The sequence below is a fragment of the Mustela nivalis genome, assembly GCF_964662115.1.
Source record: "Mustela nivalis genome assembly, chromosome: 5".
NCBI lineage: Eukaryota > Metazoa > Chordata > Mammalia > Carnivora > Mustelidae > Mustela > Mustela nivalis.
The window spans coordinates 9,552,023-9,568,516 of NC_139024.1; the positions used below are offsets into that span (position 1 = coordinate 9,552,023).

Genomic DNA, 16,494 nt, shown 5'->3' on the forward strand with positions numbered 1-16,494 from the left:
GCTCAGATTCTAAAACCTGTGGTATGTTTGCTGCAAACACCCTACCTACAGCCAAATCTGCTTCAATTCACACCGGCAGAGACACACAAATGCCATCAATAATCATTTTAACCATCGCCTAAGCATCTAGTTAACCAGATGGCAGGGTCTTTATCTTAATGCATATCAAGCCATATAAATATAGTGAATTATTAACTAATGAAAATGTTCACAAGCCTGCTTACCATCAGACTGGGTATTTCAAGATATTAAGGATTTATTATCAATTTTTAAGTATGATAGGAATCATTGCTATATTTTTAAAAAGTCTTATTTGGGGAGGCTATATATACTGCAGCATTTTTTAAAAATATATTTTATTTATTTGAGAGAAAGAACAAGAGCAGGGGGAGAAGCAGAGGGAGAGGGACAAGCAGACTCCATGCTGAGTGTGGAGCCTGATGCAGGGCTCGATTCCATGACCCTGAGATCATAACCTGAGCTAAAATCAAGCTGGATTGAGCCACCCAGGTGCCTCTATGCCGGAAATATTTATCATGAAATAACACATCTGGAATCTGCTTCAAAATAATAAAAGAAGGGGGAAATGGGAGAGGAAGTTCTGAGGAAAGAACCTGGTCAGGAGTTGGGAGCTGTCGAGGCTGGTGATGGGTATGTGCTGAGGGGGTTCACTGTATTAGTCTTCTTTTGTCTATGTTCGGAATTTTTATAAATAAAAAGTTAAAAATACTGCATCAGGCCAAACTGCTTAGACAAAATCCTAAAAATCACAGACATGAAGTTTTAAAGCATAAATAATATGAAACTTCCCTAATATATTTCATATTACTCCCCCGCCCCCGCAGAAGAATAATCACTCACGGAACCAGGAAAAGAATAAAGATTCATTGAATCTCAAAATCCTAAGCCAGGATGGTGCCATTTCTTCTAAGCTTGTGAGAACATTCTGACCCAATTCTCGGTGTTCCCGTTGGTTTCTTACACTACTGTTCTCAAAATTGCTGAAGCTTCAGAAAGTTTACTGTGTTAGCAAGCAGTGATTCCAGTTAGAGGAAGAATGATGTTGGGTAACTGATAATAAATATTTTCATATCTGTTTAAAACCTGTCAGTCTGGAAATATTTTACTTATTGTCTGGGTGAACACTCATTAAGCCAATAGGATGATGACAGCCAAACCAACTATCCTATACTCCAAATAAGCAAGTGGCCTGACAGGTCTATGTATCTCAGGTTAACCAGGAGACATCCGAGAAGTTCTACGGGATAGAATCCTGCCACCTCCTCCACCAGAAAGGAAGGTTCACGAGAGCCAGGGATTTTTAATTCTTTCCTTCAAAGTTGTATCCCTACTGTCCCAATGGTTTCTGGCCCACGGCAGGGGCTCCACAATGTACCCAAGGAACAGGGTGACGTGGTGACCCGCCACTGGAAGGATTCGGCGAGATGCGCCATCTGAGACCTCAGTGAAGGGATGTGCTCGACTCACTCGGGCTGGGACAACACACTCCGTGGTCTCACTCACACTTCTGTCCTCCCTGCCTCTAGCGTTTGGCCTCATTTCTACCTTGTTTTGGTGTATGGAAGGTAAATTACCAGAATTAATAAGGCATGCCATGGCAAAAGAATCAAACTCAAACTGTCAGACACTGCAATCTGGGAAATTTACCCAAAGTTTTGGATAAATATGAAGCAGACAGGCTGACTGCTGCCACGAGTGTCACATGAAATCAGAGAGATTTGTTTCAGCTCCCTGAATACAGTTAAGGTGGATTCTTGATCTTGGGGTCTAAAAGATCTTAGTTTATAGTTTATTTTTGCAATAATATGAATAGTACCACTCGACCATAACAACTCTCCATTGCTATAAGTCAGACATTTGGTAAGCCCTTTGCATGAATTTTTACTTAATTCTTGAGATAATTTGGTAGAGACAGTGGTTTTGAAATGTCATTTTTCATCCTTTGCGTTTTCATTTCCTTTGTCTTTACTCCCACCTCCCCAACCCAAACCAGCAGTGCCCACTGCCTCAGGAGAGCGACAGGGCATGGCAGAACACTGCCGCCTTCTTGGCTGCAAGTTTCAAAGGCCCTAAGAACAGTGGGAACACTAGGTCTGCACAGAGAACACAGCTGTAAGAGACACTGCACAGGAGAGATGAGGCAAGGCCTCCGTTGCTACCACTGCCACCTCCACCTTCCAAAGCCTGGGGCAGACGTGGCAGCGAAGTCCAGAAGCAAGTCCAGAAGCAACGGTGAGCCCTGCCCAGGGCCCGCACCAGGGAACCAGAGCCCCCAGGGAAACACAAATCAACCCGAGGGGAAGCAACAGCTATTTATTTACTGTTTTAGGACAGAAAGTGTCTGAGCTCTGCAGAGTGCTGGGTCCCACTAGAGCATGACAACAGCAAAAATGGCTCCCATTCCCTCAGGCACAGCAAGTGTGGAGAACACTACCTCACAGGGCCCAGACTGTAAGAGCAAGCAAGGCCTCCCGCTGAGCAGAGAGGTGACGGGAGGGCAAGATGAGGTCCCCCCAGGCCATGACATCAGGAGGGGAATCCCCATCCTCAAATGAGACCCAAGCTTAGGCAAGATGAGGAGGTCCCTGAACTCCCAGATTCAAGTTCTACTTCCCTGGTAGGATGGGGACATAATTTGCTGTCAATTATTAATGGAAAATAAAGTGCTTTTTTTTTTTTTTTTAACCCACCTGGACCGTGGAATTCACATTTGAGTTCATATTATTACTTGCATTTTACAGATGAGGAACCTGAAGCATTAGGTAACTTTCCAAAGTAACATAGCTGGATTTGACTGGGATTTGAGCCCAGACTCGCCATTTCTGTGCTATACCAGCACCACTGCACTGACACACATGAACCTCACAATCACATGAAACTGACTTTATTTGTTCATTGCACTTCTAACAGAAAACCCAACAATATCTCTCTCCTAAATAGAAAAGTTAAGGTAAAGCAAATACTAACAAGGATAAGGGGCTTTTATGCAATAATAACCTTGAATCATAGAGGGATCCCAACAACCTCAAAATTATTTTTTAAAAGATTTATTTATTTATTTGAGAGACAGAGCGAGAAAGAGCACATGCACATGTGCACGCTGAGGGGAGGGGAGGAGGGAACAGGAGAAGCAGACTCCCCGCTAATGAGGGAGCCCTACACGGGGCTTGAGACCAGGTCGCTGAGATCTTGACCTGAGCTGAAGGCAGACGCTTAACCAGATCTTGACCTGAGCTGAAGGCAGACGCTTAACCAACCGCACCACCCAGGTGCCCCTCAAAATTAATACATCACCCCACAAGTAACAATAATTATATAACACTGTAATTCGCCGAGAAGTACATAATGTCAAAAAAGTACCGTGAAGTCGTTAACTTTTTTTTTTAAAGATTTTATTTATTTATTTATTTGACACAGAGAGAGAGAGAGAGAGATCACAAGTAGGCAGAGAGGCAGGCAGAGAGAGACACACGGGGAAGCAGGCTCTCTGTTCAGCAGGGGCTTGATCCCAGGACCCTGAGATTATAACCTGAGCCGAAGGCAGACGCTTTAACCCACTGAGCCACCCATGCGTCCCACGTTAACATTTTTAAATGTATCCATATTTAATTAATAACAAAACTGGACATATATTTTTAAAACAGAACCAGCAAAAGTGAAGAAGACACACAGTCTATGACCGTGTCTGATCCCCTGAAGCCAGGAATCCCTAAACCCAGAATAAACCAGAGGTACTATGAACCAGGCACATCAAACATTCCAGACGTTGTAATTAAACTGCTAACCTGGAGATCAAAAGGAGATCTGTTGGAACCACCGTGAGACTATGTCCACGACCACAGGGTTTTGGGAAGAGCCACACCCACTCTGCGTGGCACGTGCCACTCACGGATTCCTGAAAGTGGCTTAGTGTGGTCAGTCTCAGACGAAATTTTAGACCACAACCAGGGAGACTAGAAACATCTGCTTTCTGTGAAATGTCCTGTAAGGGCAGCCGCTAATAAAGAACGCTTTAAAAGAGACCTCGGACTGAGTACATGTCCTCACTTATCCAACGCCGCTCCCCAATCCTCCAGCAGAGAAACGATCCTCCTCTGAATTATTATGACTAATGTATGTCAGAGTACTTAATGCTTTTATTATTTTTTTAAAGATTTTATTTATTTATTTGACAGAGAGACACGCAGCGAGAGAGGGAACACAAGCAGGGGGAGTAGGAGAGGGAGAAGCAGGCTTCCTGCCAAGCAGGGACCACGATGCCATGCGGGTCTTGATCCCAGGACCCTGGGACCATGACCTGAGCCAAAGGCAGATGCTTAACAACTGAGCCACCCAGGCGCTCCTAATGCTTTCCATTTTTACACAAACTTTTCAAACTATCGTCTCTTTATTGACATAAATTCATGTTTACTCTTAAGTTTCCAATGAAAGTCAATGCAGAAACGTGGAGGGTCTCATTTCTGACTCCAGATACTGTGCCATCACTGTACATGGCATGTACCTCTACAGCAGCACCCGGAACATTTAAACACACTGAAGTGTCTTCCCCATTAGTCTGTAAGTTCTTCCAGAGTACAAAGATATACATGCATGGGCACTTACAGAATTTTTAAGTTCTGGGTAAAGGCTGATGAATGAAACAAACGAAATGACAACCCATGCATTTGATTTTTGTTGGCATACTTAACAATTCTCATACATATTTCTATGTGTAATATTTAAACGTTAACATCAGTGAAAATTAAATGTATTCCTTCCATAATAGCTTATAATGTTTACGGATCTAACAAAAGACTCTGAATGGCATAAGTGCTGACAAAGATTTTAAAGTAGCTGTCTGCCGCAGTCTGATTGATTTAGAGGGGTGGTAATTCTCAGAGATACTGCAGGCAAGTTATGGGAACAAAGGCAGGCTCTCACTCGCAAAGCTAGCCTCCAAAGCACACCTTTTTTTCCTTCATGCATGGGTCCAAGACCAATCAATTATTCAAAGGTGGACTTTCTAGTTCAGGGATTGCACTCATCCTTTTCTTTCACTTTAATAAATTCTTTAACAAAATTCTATTTCTTTAACGCTTTTTTAGGGGCCTCAGAGGAACCTGGATAGTTAGAGTTCCTCAACAGAAAATAGGAAAACTAAACCTGATGCAATTCTAATTCACCAAAATTAACAGGCACATACTACACAAATAAGATTTTTTTAAAGCTTAGATTTATGCAAATATCATAGATTATCTGATTTCTAAAATAATTTAAAAATGGGATTTTTCACACAGTAATACCCCCCTCCCATGAATTAGAAAGTGTTATCATTACACAACCACATTAGGAACATACTACACAAAGCAAATAAATGAAGGCCGATTACTGTGAACTCTAATGATACACAAAACTGTATGGCTCAGTTGTTAAGCGTCTGCCTTTGGCTCAGGTCATGATTCCAGGGTCTTGTTTGGTGGGGAGCCTGCTTCTCTCTCACCCACTCCCCCTGCTTGTGTTCCCTCTCTCCCTGTCTCTGTAAAAGAAATAAAGTCTTAAAAGCAACAGGAAATAGTTAATAACCAGCTGCAGCCACCTTGCCACCATAATAATCAGACACCTATTTGCATAGAATACAAATGACCCAGCAATAGGACCCTGAAAAGTTACTGAAAACCACAAGTTGACCAGAAACCAGCCTTTCCTTGAGAATACCAATCTTTTGATTTTCAGCATCACTGAATGCAGTTAAAGTCCTTGAAACAAGAAACCATACTCACTGCTCACAGGCAGGCTAAAGTAGGCGGCCCCCGCCCCCCCATTTAAGAGCCCACAGGAGGTTTTCCGGATGAACCAAGAACAGAACTCAGATTCTAGCTCTTCTTTTTCCATCTTCCATAGGGTGGTTCTCAAAGTGTGGTCCCAAACTAGCAACATCAGCATCACCTGGGAACTGGGAGAAATGCACGTTCTGGGCCCCACCTCCTGAATCCCAAACTTGAGATGTGGGACCCGGGGTTGGGGGGAGGGATGGAGCCCAGGGATCTGCAATTTAACAAGCTCGGGGGCCGGGTGCGATGCAGCTGGGGTACCACAGCTCTACCACCAGTGCCTGAAGCCTCAGAGACACGATCATAGCTCATAAAACATCCAGGCACTTTGGTAAGAGTCCAATTTCTGTCTCAAAAGGATGCTTATTACCACTGCCATCATCTTCCTTTACAGCAGATTGCTAATGGGTCAGAGAAGAGGGGAGTTTGAGGAACAGTACTACTTGCATTTTAGAGACCTACCTGTTATTTTCATAATACAAACTACAGAAACAGAATGGGATATTTTTACTTATCAAAAAGGGGAATGGTTTTTAAAATGTTATAAATATAGCAGTCAATACTAGGGGCAGTTTAGATACCAGAATTTTAAAACACAATCTCCATGCTCTTTGGTATCCTCTTGGCTTTAAATGATTAAGACAAATCAATATAAGGTAACTACAGATCTCAGTAATCTAGAAGCTACTGGGCTTTCTAAATTGGGGAGGTGGTTTGAGGACACTGAATGTATTTTACTTACTGGGCAGGGCAAATCACAAAACAAAATCGGACACATCAATAAATAGGCTATAAAATCTTCAATTTAACTCTTGATTCCAAAATCTTATGAAGATGGGGAATGTAGGAAGTGACGAAAACCCAGGCTAGCCCATCGAGAGCAAGGGGCTCTGCTTCCTTCAAGCTCCTGAAGGAAAGGGTACAGTGAGGCTGGTGAAAATTACAAAAGTATGTATAAAGTAGCACTTTTTTAAGAACTTTGGTTCAGTGCTGGTTTTTAGTAAGTTTTTAGTTATTTTTAAAAAATTTAAAAACCATACTTTCTCCCCTGTGGAAGAAGAAAAAAATGGTCCTTCAGAAAGTAAAATAAAATTTTAAGTTTCCATTTGTAATCCTGCATGCATTAGCATTTTTCTACTGAAGTGCCACTTACTATTTATAAGCATTAGTTAAAAACACGTTTTTCATCTTAGTATAATTCAAAGCAAATGAACAGAAGGTGGATAAGTCTGGAAATCTGTGTTCAGGGCCCGGTTAAAGACAATAAGCTTTTAAATCGGGGGGAAAAAAAAATGAACTTGGTTTCTTCCTCATTACAAAAGCAACAAATACTCACAACTCGAAATCCTGAGAATTCAAAACAGGTTGAAAGATGAAAAGGAAGGTCCTGAGTGCAGCCACCACGAAAGAGACAAACTGCATTAACACGAAGATCCGCATTTTCCAGCCCTCTTCTGTGATTTGGGGTTAGAGAATACACTTAAGCTGACATTTAACTGCTGCGCTTCAAACAGCTCGCTAGTTTTTGACTGTCCACCCTCTCAGGCAAGGATCCAGATGTTAGCAGCACAGAGAGGCTGTGGAGAATCTGCTGAACTGGGCGGCTTGGACCCTACAGCAGAGTCTGGTCACTCACGCACACCGCCAAGATGTGTCATAGACCCATCTTCAAAGTGACCGATATGATAGATAAGGGTAAAAATTGACTCCTCAAACTAAAGAAAAAACCAAGCATTTCGAGACATGGTTCCTTAGAAAGCCCTGTGGGCTGGAGTGGCTGCACCAGGAGCCGCTACTGTGCAGGGAGAAAGCCTGTGGTCCAGGAGCCGGAAACTCTGGGAAGTTCTCTCTGAGGCTAGGACGAGGTGATACACGCAATCATCCCAAGCGGTCATCCCAAGTGTGGTGGAGGGCCTGGGACTGAGCTTGTTCAGAGGTCACAGGAAGGAGGCCTGGAATGAGGACAGGTAACAGCTCCCAGATCAATGGGGCATTTTTCACCCCTGAAGTTTACAAGTCTCTCAGACGTCAAGAACCACCACCAACAGGTGATTTGCCTCCTGCCTCTGCAGGTAATGATACTACAGGACTTCACTTTCAGAGACTAAAAATAGCTTAGAAGAATTGAGTCATACTGAGTAACATCCTCAGGCACTATATTTACAGTATCGAAAAATGAATAAGCAGGGCTAAACCCATCATGTGCTCTTAATAGTCAACAAGGGGAGGGGAAAGAAAAGAAACCCGACTGGAAAGTCAAATATGCCCACAGTCTGTTATTTTGATTGCTTGACTTAAGGTCTGGTTTCCCCTAAAATGTGTTAACTACCTTGCTTTTTCGCATTTTTCCCTCCAAAGACGAGACTGACTCTGTGTGCACATACTCCCTTCCTTCACTTGTGGCCAGTTACAAAGAATGCTGTGACTTGGGGCACCGGGCTGGTTCAGATGGTGAAGCGTCTGTGTTCAGTTTAGGTCATGATCCCAGCGTCCTGGGATCAAGCCCTACCTGGGGCCTCCTGCCTGGTGGGGAGCCTGCTTCTCCCTCTCCCTGCTGCTCCCCCTGCTTGTGCTCACTCGCTCTCATTCTCTCCCTCATCAAATAAATAAATAAATAAAAATCTTTAAAAAATGAAAAAGAGAATGTTATGACTTGGGAGAGCCTGGATGATGGCTCAGTCCTTTAAGTGTCTGACTCTTGATTTTGGCTCAGGTCATGATCTCAGAATCCTAAGCTGGAGCCCCACAATGAGCTCTGCACTAAGTGGGGACTCTGCTAGAAGATCCTCTCTCCCTCTGTCCCTCCCCCCATGTGCGCACTCTCTCAAATAAACAAATCTAAAACAAAACAAAACAAAAAAAACGTGACTTGGATTTTTGTTCCAGCACACATGGCAGGCCAACACCCCGAACCACTACCAGACTAAACACTAAAGTGCTGAATAAAATATAAAATCAAAAGACACACAAACACACACAAACAAACGCCTTTTAAAACACATTGCTGAGTCAGCACAAAAAGAAAGCCCTCTAGAGAGGTCACAGAGGAACAGAGCAGAAACCCTTGGAGAAAAGTATGTGCTGAGACAGGATTCCACTCTAGGAGTCTCCTCCAGACCCTGAGACCCCAGAGACCCTGAGTTTGAGTCCGTATGCAGAAGGCGTACTAGGACAGGTATAAGAGAGAGATGCCTGTGTTAAGCTAGACACTGGCACCCCAAAAGGACTTCAGTATGGGGCGCCTGGGTGGCTCAGGGAGTTAAAGCCTCTACCTTTGGCTCAGGTCATGATTCCAGGGTCCTGGGATCCAGCCCTGCATCAGGCTCTCTGCTCAGCAGGAGCCTGCTTCCCCCCTTCTCTCTCTGCCTACTTGTGACCTCTGTCAAATAAATAAACTAAAAAAAAAAAAAGAAAAAGAAAAAAAAAAGAAAAAGAAAAAGAAAAAGAAAAAAAAGGACTTTGGTATAAGGGGAACAGAGAAAATCTGTCATTCCAAAGTGAGCAGCAAGGAAAATTGTTTTACAGTAGAGGAACAAGGGGAATTTCCCCCTGACATCCATTCTACCAGAATGCAGGAATTAAAGTGGCCACAAGAACGTAGTGTCCCCAGGAGACCAGCATAAGCAAAGACAAATTCCCCCCGGAAGACTAGGGCTTCAATCTGGGTATCAGCACTCCCTCAGATGAGGTTCCAAGGCAAAATGAGCAACTCACAGGAGAAACAAAACAAAACAAAACAAAACAAAACAAAAAACACAAACATACAAGACGCACAAGAAAACAAGGCACCATGAGTAAGAGTGAACAAACACAGATGGCTGGGTTAGACTGCAGACACCAGAACAGACACAAACCATAAATGTTTAAGATGCTTAACAGAAGCTTAAATGTATGAACAAAGCGTAAGACTATAAATGACCAAGCACATTTGAAAGAGAACCAAATGTAATTTCTAAAAACAGAAGAGAACTGAAATAAAAGTAGTGGATAAAAGAGCAGATGAGGCCCAAAGAAAGAGAGAGTACTGAACCAAAGGTAAGAGCCACAGAAATGATCCAGAAGGCAGCACAAAGAGAAAGAACATGGCATGCTGAAGTACCAAGTTAGAGGTCTGCTGGACACTGTCATGCTAATTCAAGTTCCAGCAAGAAAGAACGGGGACAAGGCATGTTAGTGGAATAATCATTTCTGGGAACTCTCTACAACAGCTACATTACCCACGTGTAGCTATTTGGGTTAAAATTTACAATAGTTCCTCAGTCACACTAACCACATTTCAAATTCTCGTTAGCCACACGTGTCAGGCAGCTGCCATGTGGGACTGCACAAATGTAGAATATTTCCATGGTCACAGAAATTTCCATGAGTTCCAGAAAGTTCTAGAAAAGTTCTGCACTATCCTAGAACCACTGAAATTCCCATCCTCAGAGCCAACATACCCAATAAAGTTCATATGATGTCAATACCATCCACACAAGGATGGACTGCGGTAACAACACTGCAAGGTAGGAATGCTACCCAGAAAGTCTTGAAAACAGGCAGAGAGAGGAGTTAGGCCATCTTAAAGAAACAACATGAGACTGCTAACTTCTTAGGAGTAACTTGGAGAGCCCAAGGAAGACAGGGGACCACCACCTGCAAATAGGCTGAGAGAAAACACCATCAACCTAGAAACCTATCTTTCAAGGATAAGGCAAAAATACATTTCCACACACAAAAGATTACCAACAACAAATCTTCCCCAATGGAAATTCCAAAGAATCCACTTTAACCAGAAGGAAAATTATCCCAGAAAGGAGGACTGTAATGTAAACAGAAATAATAAGCAAAGATATGGTAAAATCCAATTAAATCTAAATAAACATTAGCTCTATAAAAAAATGAAAAGAATGTCTAATTTCTGAGGGAAAAGACAGAATTCTAATACTGGCAGTAACTGACCATACTGGGACACATGATCAGAGTTATGTATCTGAAGACCTTTTTGTAATTTAGAAGGGTAATGATGGTGAGTAACTTCCAACTTTAACTTCGAAATGGTAACATACATGCTTATGATAACCACTGGAAAAAAAACTGACATATAGGACAAATCTTCCCAACAGCTGGGAAGGGGACAGGTAGAATAAAAGGAAGAGGGAAAAAAATCCTCATTTAGTCCAGAAGATGGGAGCCAGAAACCCAAACACATCAGTGAACACAAGTAAAAGCAGACAAAACTCTCTAGTCACAAAGGTCACCAGACCAGCGACAGAGGTTAAATTCAGCCATAGGCTCTTATATACCAGGCAAATACTTACCAAAAGAAAGCTAGTGAGGGGCACCTGGGTGGCTCAGTGGGTTAAGCCGCTGCCTTCAGCTCAGGTCATGATCTCAGGGTCCTGGGATCCAGCCCCACAATGGGCTCTCCTCAGCAGGGAGCCTGCTTCCCTTCCTCTCTCTCTGCCTGCCTCTCTGCCTACTTGTGATCTCTGTCTGTCAAATAAATAATGTTAAAAAAAAAAAAAAAGAAAGAAAGAAAGCTAGTGAAACTACATTAACTTTAGACAAACTGTCCTTAGGGAAAAACACATTGTAGATAAAGAGGGTCCCTATGCACTGAAAAAAACTCAATTCACCTGGAAGATGATACTACTTTGAAACTTAGAGAAATATTTTTTGAAGATTTTACGTATTTGAAAGGGAGAGCACGAGGGTGTGCAGTGGAAGAGGGAGAGAAAGAGGGAGAGGGAGAAGCAGGCTCCCCACTGAGCTGGGAGCCTGATGCAGGGCTTGATCCCAGGGCCTTGGGATCATGACCTGAGCTGAGGGCAGACACGTAATGGACTGAGCCACCCAGTTTAATCTCTAAACTTAGAGATTTTTTAGAACACTATCTTAATTAACATCTCCATCAAGTAGACAAAAGATCAGCTAGATACAACAGATCACGTAGAGTTTGTAAGGATACAGATATGAACAACACAGTCAATAAATCTAATCTAATGGTCATACACAGAACACACACATTGAGTAGTGGATATACGTATTCTTTTTACGAACAAGTGGCACATTTATGAAGGAGACCATAGGACAGGTACAAAGGTTAGCCTCAACAAATTTTCAGTTATAGTATGACTATCAATCAGATTCCCTGTTCACTATGCAATTAAGTTAGAAATCATTAACAAAAAGACAAATAGGAACACCCTCTACTTTTGGAAATCAAACACACTTCTAACAACCATGGGTTACAGTCTCAGAAGTATGAGGTCTGTTTTAAGTACCTGAAAACAGAAGAACCAACTCCTCATTAGTAAAACAGAATTGTTAGATTTTAAAAAGATTTCTAATACCTGAACTATAGATGTGTACTTTCCATTTGTGCATGGATACTTAAAAAGGAAAAGTCTGCTAACACACGATTATGGGCGCCTGGGTGGCTCAGTCTGTTAAAGGTGTGTCTTCAGCTCAGGTCATGATCTCAAGGTCCTGGGACTGAGACCCACCCACATCAGGGTCCCTGGACAGTGGGGACATTTAAAACTTACTTTTATGCAAAAATGAATAATTAGCATTTTCTACAGTGTTTTTAAAAAATGATCAAATCCACCATTAATCCTTAAGGCTTAACATTAAATTTGAATAGAAAGAATTCTATTCTGTCACTCAAAGAGGTTTTTGCTCAGGAGACTACAAAAGATGCTTTTTACTGTTCTCACTAATGTGTATCACTAAACAGACCTGAGCAATTCACTCATTTCCTACCAGTATTTTCAATACTCCACATCCACTCAATTCAACCAAGCACTACCACAAATATTTCACTTCAGATGCTGGAGATAGAAAGAAAAGGAAAAAAGTGCATCCAGGACTCCCAGAGTCTGGTTAAAATGATTACTCCTGAAAGTGACTATGTAAGCACAAAAGGTTAACTCTGACATGGAAATTACAGCTAAATTATACAGCCATGGATTAACTTCCATTAACTTGTTTCATGCTCCTTTTGATATATGTAGGCCAAAAAAAAATTTTTTTTCTTTCCCAAGATTTAATAAATAAGACTTAATTTACTCCCAAATCCACATGGGATTGTGATTAAAATACAACCTTCTGAGGTTTTCAGTAGAAGCCAAGACTTCACAGGCTAAAGTTAGCCCCGCACAGTATTTGTTAAGGGAGATAAGATTGGAGTGAGAATAAAGTACCTGCTTACAACTGAATTCAGCATCCTCCTGAGTAGCGATTAGAAACAAAGAAGATAATCCCTTTAAAATGTGCGGTTGCTGATTAACTTTCTTCGGCAGCGAAGAACTGCCCAATTAAAGTTTTTTTTTTTCTAAAAGATAATTTCTTTCCATTGTGAACATGCCAGATTTTAAAATTCACGACAGTTCAAAGATAACTGCATCTTTGTAAAAAATACATCAGAGCAATACATAAGAAAATTAGTTTCTGGAAAGAACAGAGGCCATTCTCTGGTAAATTCAAAGGGAAACTCACATCACCCAACCCAGCCAGATACTGTGTTTGTTTTTCATCACTTGAGGCTTACAGCCAGAGTTCAAGTGCCACAGAAAGCTGAAATTTCATAAAAAGTTAGAAGTTATTACTGAGGGCATTCTCACCACCGAACCGACTAAAGCGAGGAAAGGAAAAACCCCAAACTACTCAGATGTCAGCAAAGGCAGGGGTGTGGTTGCAGGGGGTTGGAAAACAGGGACAACTCTCCTCCCTGGTAACAATGGGAAGAACAAAAAAGAGAGAGATAGAGAGACAGAGACAGACTGGTTTGACACAAGGATCACCAAGAAGTAGGAAGACCAGAAATCGGAGTTAGGGTCCTCTTTTAACACATGCTTCTCTGCTCTTCCTTTGCTTTTTCAGTTGGAGGTGGCTTGCCATCCTGTGAATATGGAGATGAATCCCATCGGGCAGAGTGATTAGAAAGGAGACAGACAGACTTGGAATCACAGGAATTTACCTCCAGAGTGGTATAGGTAATAAGGTAGGAAGGGCTGACACGTGCTTTAAGGCTTGGTTTAGGAAGGTCACATGCAATTCAAGTTTAGTACAAGGATCACTGCTCTTTTCACTTTACAGAAAAACTAAGTTCGGTTTTAACTATCAAGTTTTCATTATGCATACCTCACTCGTGCCTATCCCTAACCCTAGCCCTACTGAAAGGACCCAGTACAAGCCATGAGATCAGAGTGCAAAACACCACAACACTGACCTCCACTGAACGCACATCTACCCCAAACAGCTTTTAAGGTTGCAAGATGAGTGCAAAACAGGACGTGTAATTGGTCATTTCTGGAATGTTTGGCAACAAACCTCAAAATCAAATTTCCTTAGAGATCCTTGACTCCAGTTTTGTTTTTAAAAAGATCAACACAAAATTATCTAGGTTAAAAAGTTACCGAGTTGGACCACATCTTACAAAACCAAGGAAGAGCACAGCCATTAATGTATTAACAAGCAGGTAATTATTTCAGTAAGAGCGGAGGACAGGTTCCCTGGAGGAAAATCTCCATTTTTTTTTTTTTTAAATAAACGCTGCACCTCGGCAGATTCGGAGGCACAAATTTTAACAGGCTGAAATAACATAAGACAATCTGATCTTTCAAAGGGATTTCAAACTGCATATCCTTTCCTAAATTACCCGGGATCCCAAAACAAAAACCCAACAACAACAACAAATAAGGTTTTACCCAACCCAAAGGCTCAGAGATTTCAAACATAAACATGGGAGAGGGTGCCAACGCTGAAAAAAGGCGACATCACAGAAACTTTGCTAAAGTCAAGCCATTCCTGACACCACAGCGCTAGCTCTAGGAGGGGTCTCCCACTAGGAGTCCCCGGCGCCTGACTTTCCCAGTTACCACTTTGCAGGAAGAACTAAAGAAAACGCCCCAGGAAAGGCAGGCGGGGAGGGGGACTCCTGGACGCTCAGGTAGCAAAGGCTGACCGCTCCGGCCCCGAACAATACCCTAAGAGAAGCAAACCACCACTTCTGGCCAATTACCAAGCTCGAGTCAAAGTTCCACCACGTAACCGGGGCCTGCGCCTTTTTTCAAGCGAACTCGTTACTGAAAGCACAGTCATTTCCCTCTTCGTATTTTCTTCACGCTGGAAATGCCATTCAAACCGAAAAGGTAGCAAAACAAAAGAAAGAAAAAACACACACACAAGAAAAATGAAGGAAGCGGAGGCGCGGGGCGCTCAGTCGGCCTCGTCCCCCCAGCGGGAGCGCGAGCCCGCGGGCCGTCCTGCGAAATGCCCCGTGCTCCCCGGCGGGGCTCGGGTCCCCCCAGAGCGGCCGGCGCGGCCGGGGTCCCACCCTCCGGCGGAGGGAGGGGCGCTCCCCGCGGCGGCGGCGGGCAGTGGCCGCCACTCGGGGCAGGACCCGGGGATCCCGGGAGCCGGGTGGCTGTCCCGAGCCGGCTCCCGGGCTGCGGGAACTTTCCCTCGCTCCGGCCCGGCCGCAGCCCGCGCTCCGGCGCAAACTTCGCAGACGGCGCGGCGGCCGTCCGGGGGTCCCGCCCCGAGACCCTCCCGCGCCGCGAGCCGAGCCCCCGAGAGCCCAGCCCCGTGGGACCGGTCCGGCGGGCTCTGGCTGGGCCCCGCCGGCGCCGCCGCCGCCGCCGCCCGCGCCCCCGGCCCGGCCCCGACCCTCCCCTGCCGCCGCGGGCCCGAGCGGCCGACCGGGCCTTCGCCGCGCGCCCCTCACCTTGGTGGCCATGGCGGGCGGCTCCCGCGGCCCGGGACGGCCGGCTCCTCTCCGGCGCCGCGGCTGTCGGCCCCAGGCGGGCGAGGGTGGCGGCGGCGGCGGCGGCGGCGGCGGCGGCGGCGGCTACGGCTGGGCCCCGGCGCGGCTGCGGCGGCGGCGGCGGCGGCTCCGCCTCGGCCCCGAGTCTCGGCGCTCAGGCCCCGCCGCTGAGCGCTGGGCGACTCCGGCCGCCGCCCGCTCCTCCAGTTCCTGAAACTCCCCGGCTGCGCGGCCCCCGCCCCTGCCGGCCGAGCCTCCCATTTACCGCGGCGTGCGCGGCGCGGCCGGCGGAAGCGCGCCCGGTGCCCTCGGCCGGCCCGGCCTCCTCTCCCACTTTCCGCCCCCGCCCCGAGCCTCCGCCCCGGCCCGCGCCGCCGCCGCCGTCGCCGCCGCCGCCGGGCGCCCTTTGTTCCCGCGCCCGCCGCGTCCCGGGAGGCGGCCGGGCCGGGGTCGGCGCCCCGCGTGGCTGCCCGCGGGAAAACTTCAAGGGCCCTGAGGACTCGCCTGCGTGCCCCCGCCTGAAGGAGCGGCCCGACGGGGTCTCGAGACCGCGCGGTGGGCGGCGGCTGAAGTTTCTGGTGCCCAGTGTTCCGGGCTCGGTAATAACTCCGCGCCCCCCTGGCAGGGCCCGAGTCGCCCGCAGGGGACCTCTGCTCCGGCGGGGAGCAGAGGGCGGGTTGTGCTCCCCGCTGAGTAAACTGAGTGCCAGTCAACAGCCAGCGCGGAGGGGAGCAATGGCTTCCCGATCCCAACGGCCCTGAGGAGAGAACAAGATGGAGTCACTCGTGTCAAGCAGCGAGCTAATCAGGAAAGCCGCCAAGGGCCCCGCAGCTGACCCCAGCTCTCACCCCAACCGGCACTGACCGGCAGCATCAAGGGCTGACCATGGGTGAGGCCACAGCACCCGGAAGA

General features: G+C 45.6%; 1 protein-coding gene across 1 annotated transcript in view; it reads right to left on the minus strand.

The window, feature by feature from the left end:
- Positions 1-15,949, minus strand: part of SNX9 (sorting nexin 9) — a 105,560-nt gene extending 89,611 nt beyond the window's left edge. The window contains 4 exon segments of the mRNA XM_082729572.1: positions 15,544-15,566; positions 15,569-15,626; positions 15,629-15,733; positions 15,736-15,949. Of these exon segments, the coding sequence (XP_082585698.1) occupies positions 15,544-15,566; positions 15,569-15,626; positions 15,629-15,733; positions 15,736-15,843 (294 nt within the window). The 5' untranslated portion in view covers positions 15,844-15,949.
- Positions 15,950-16,494: the final 545 nt, after the last annotated feature.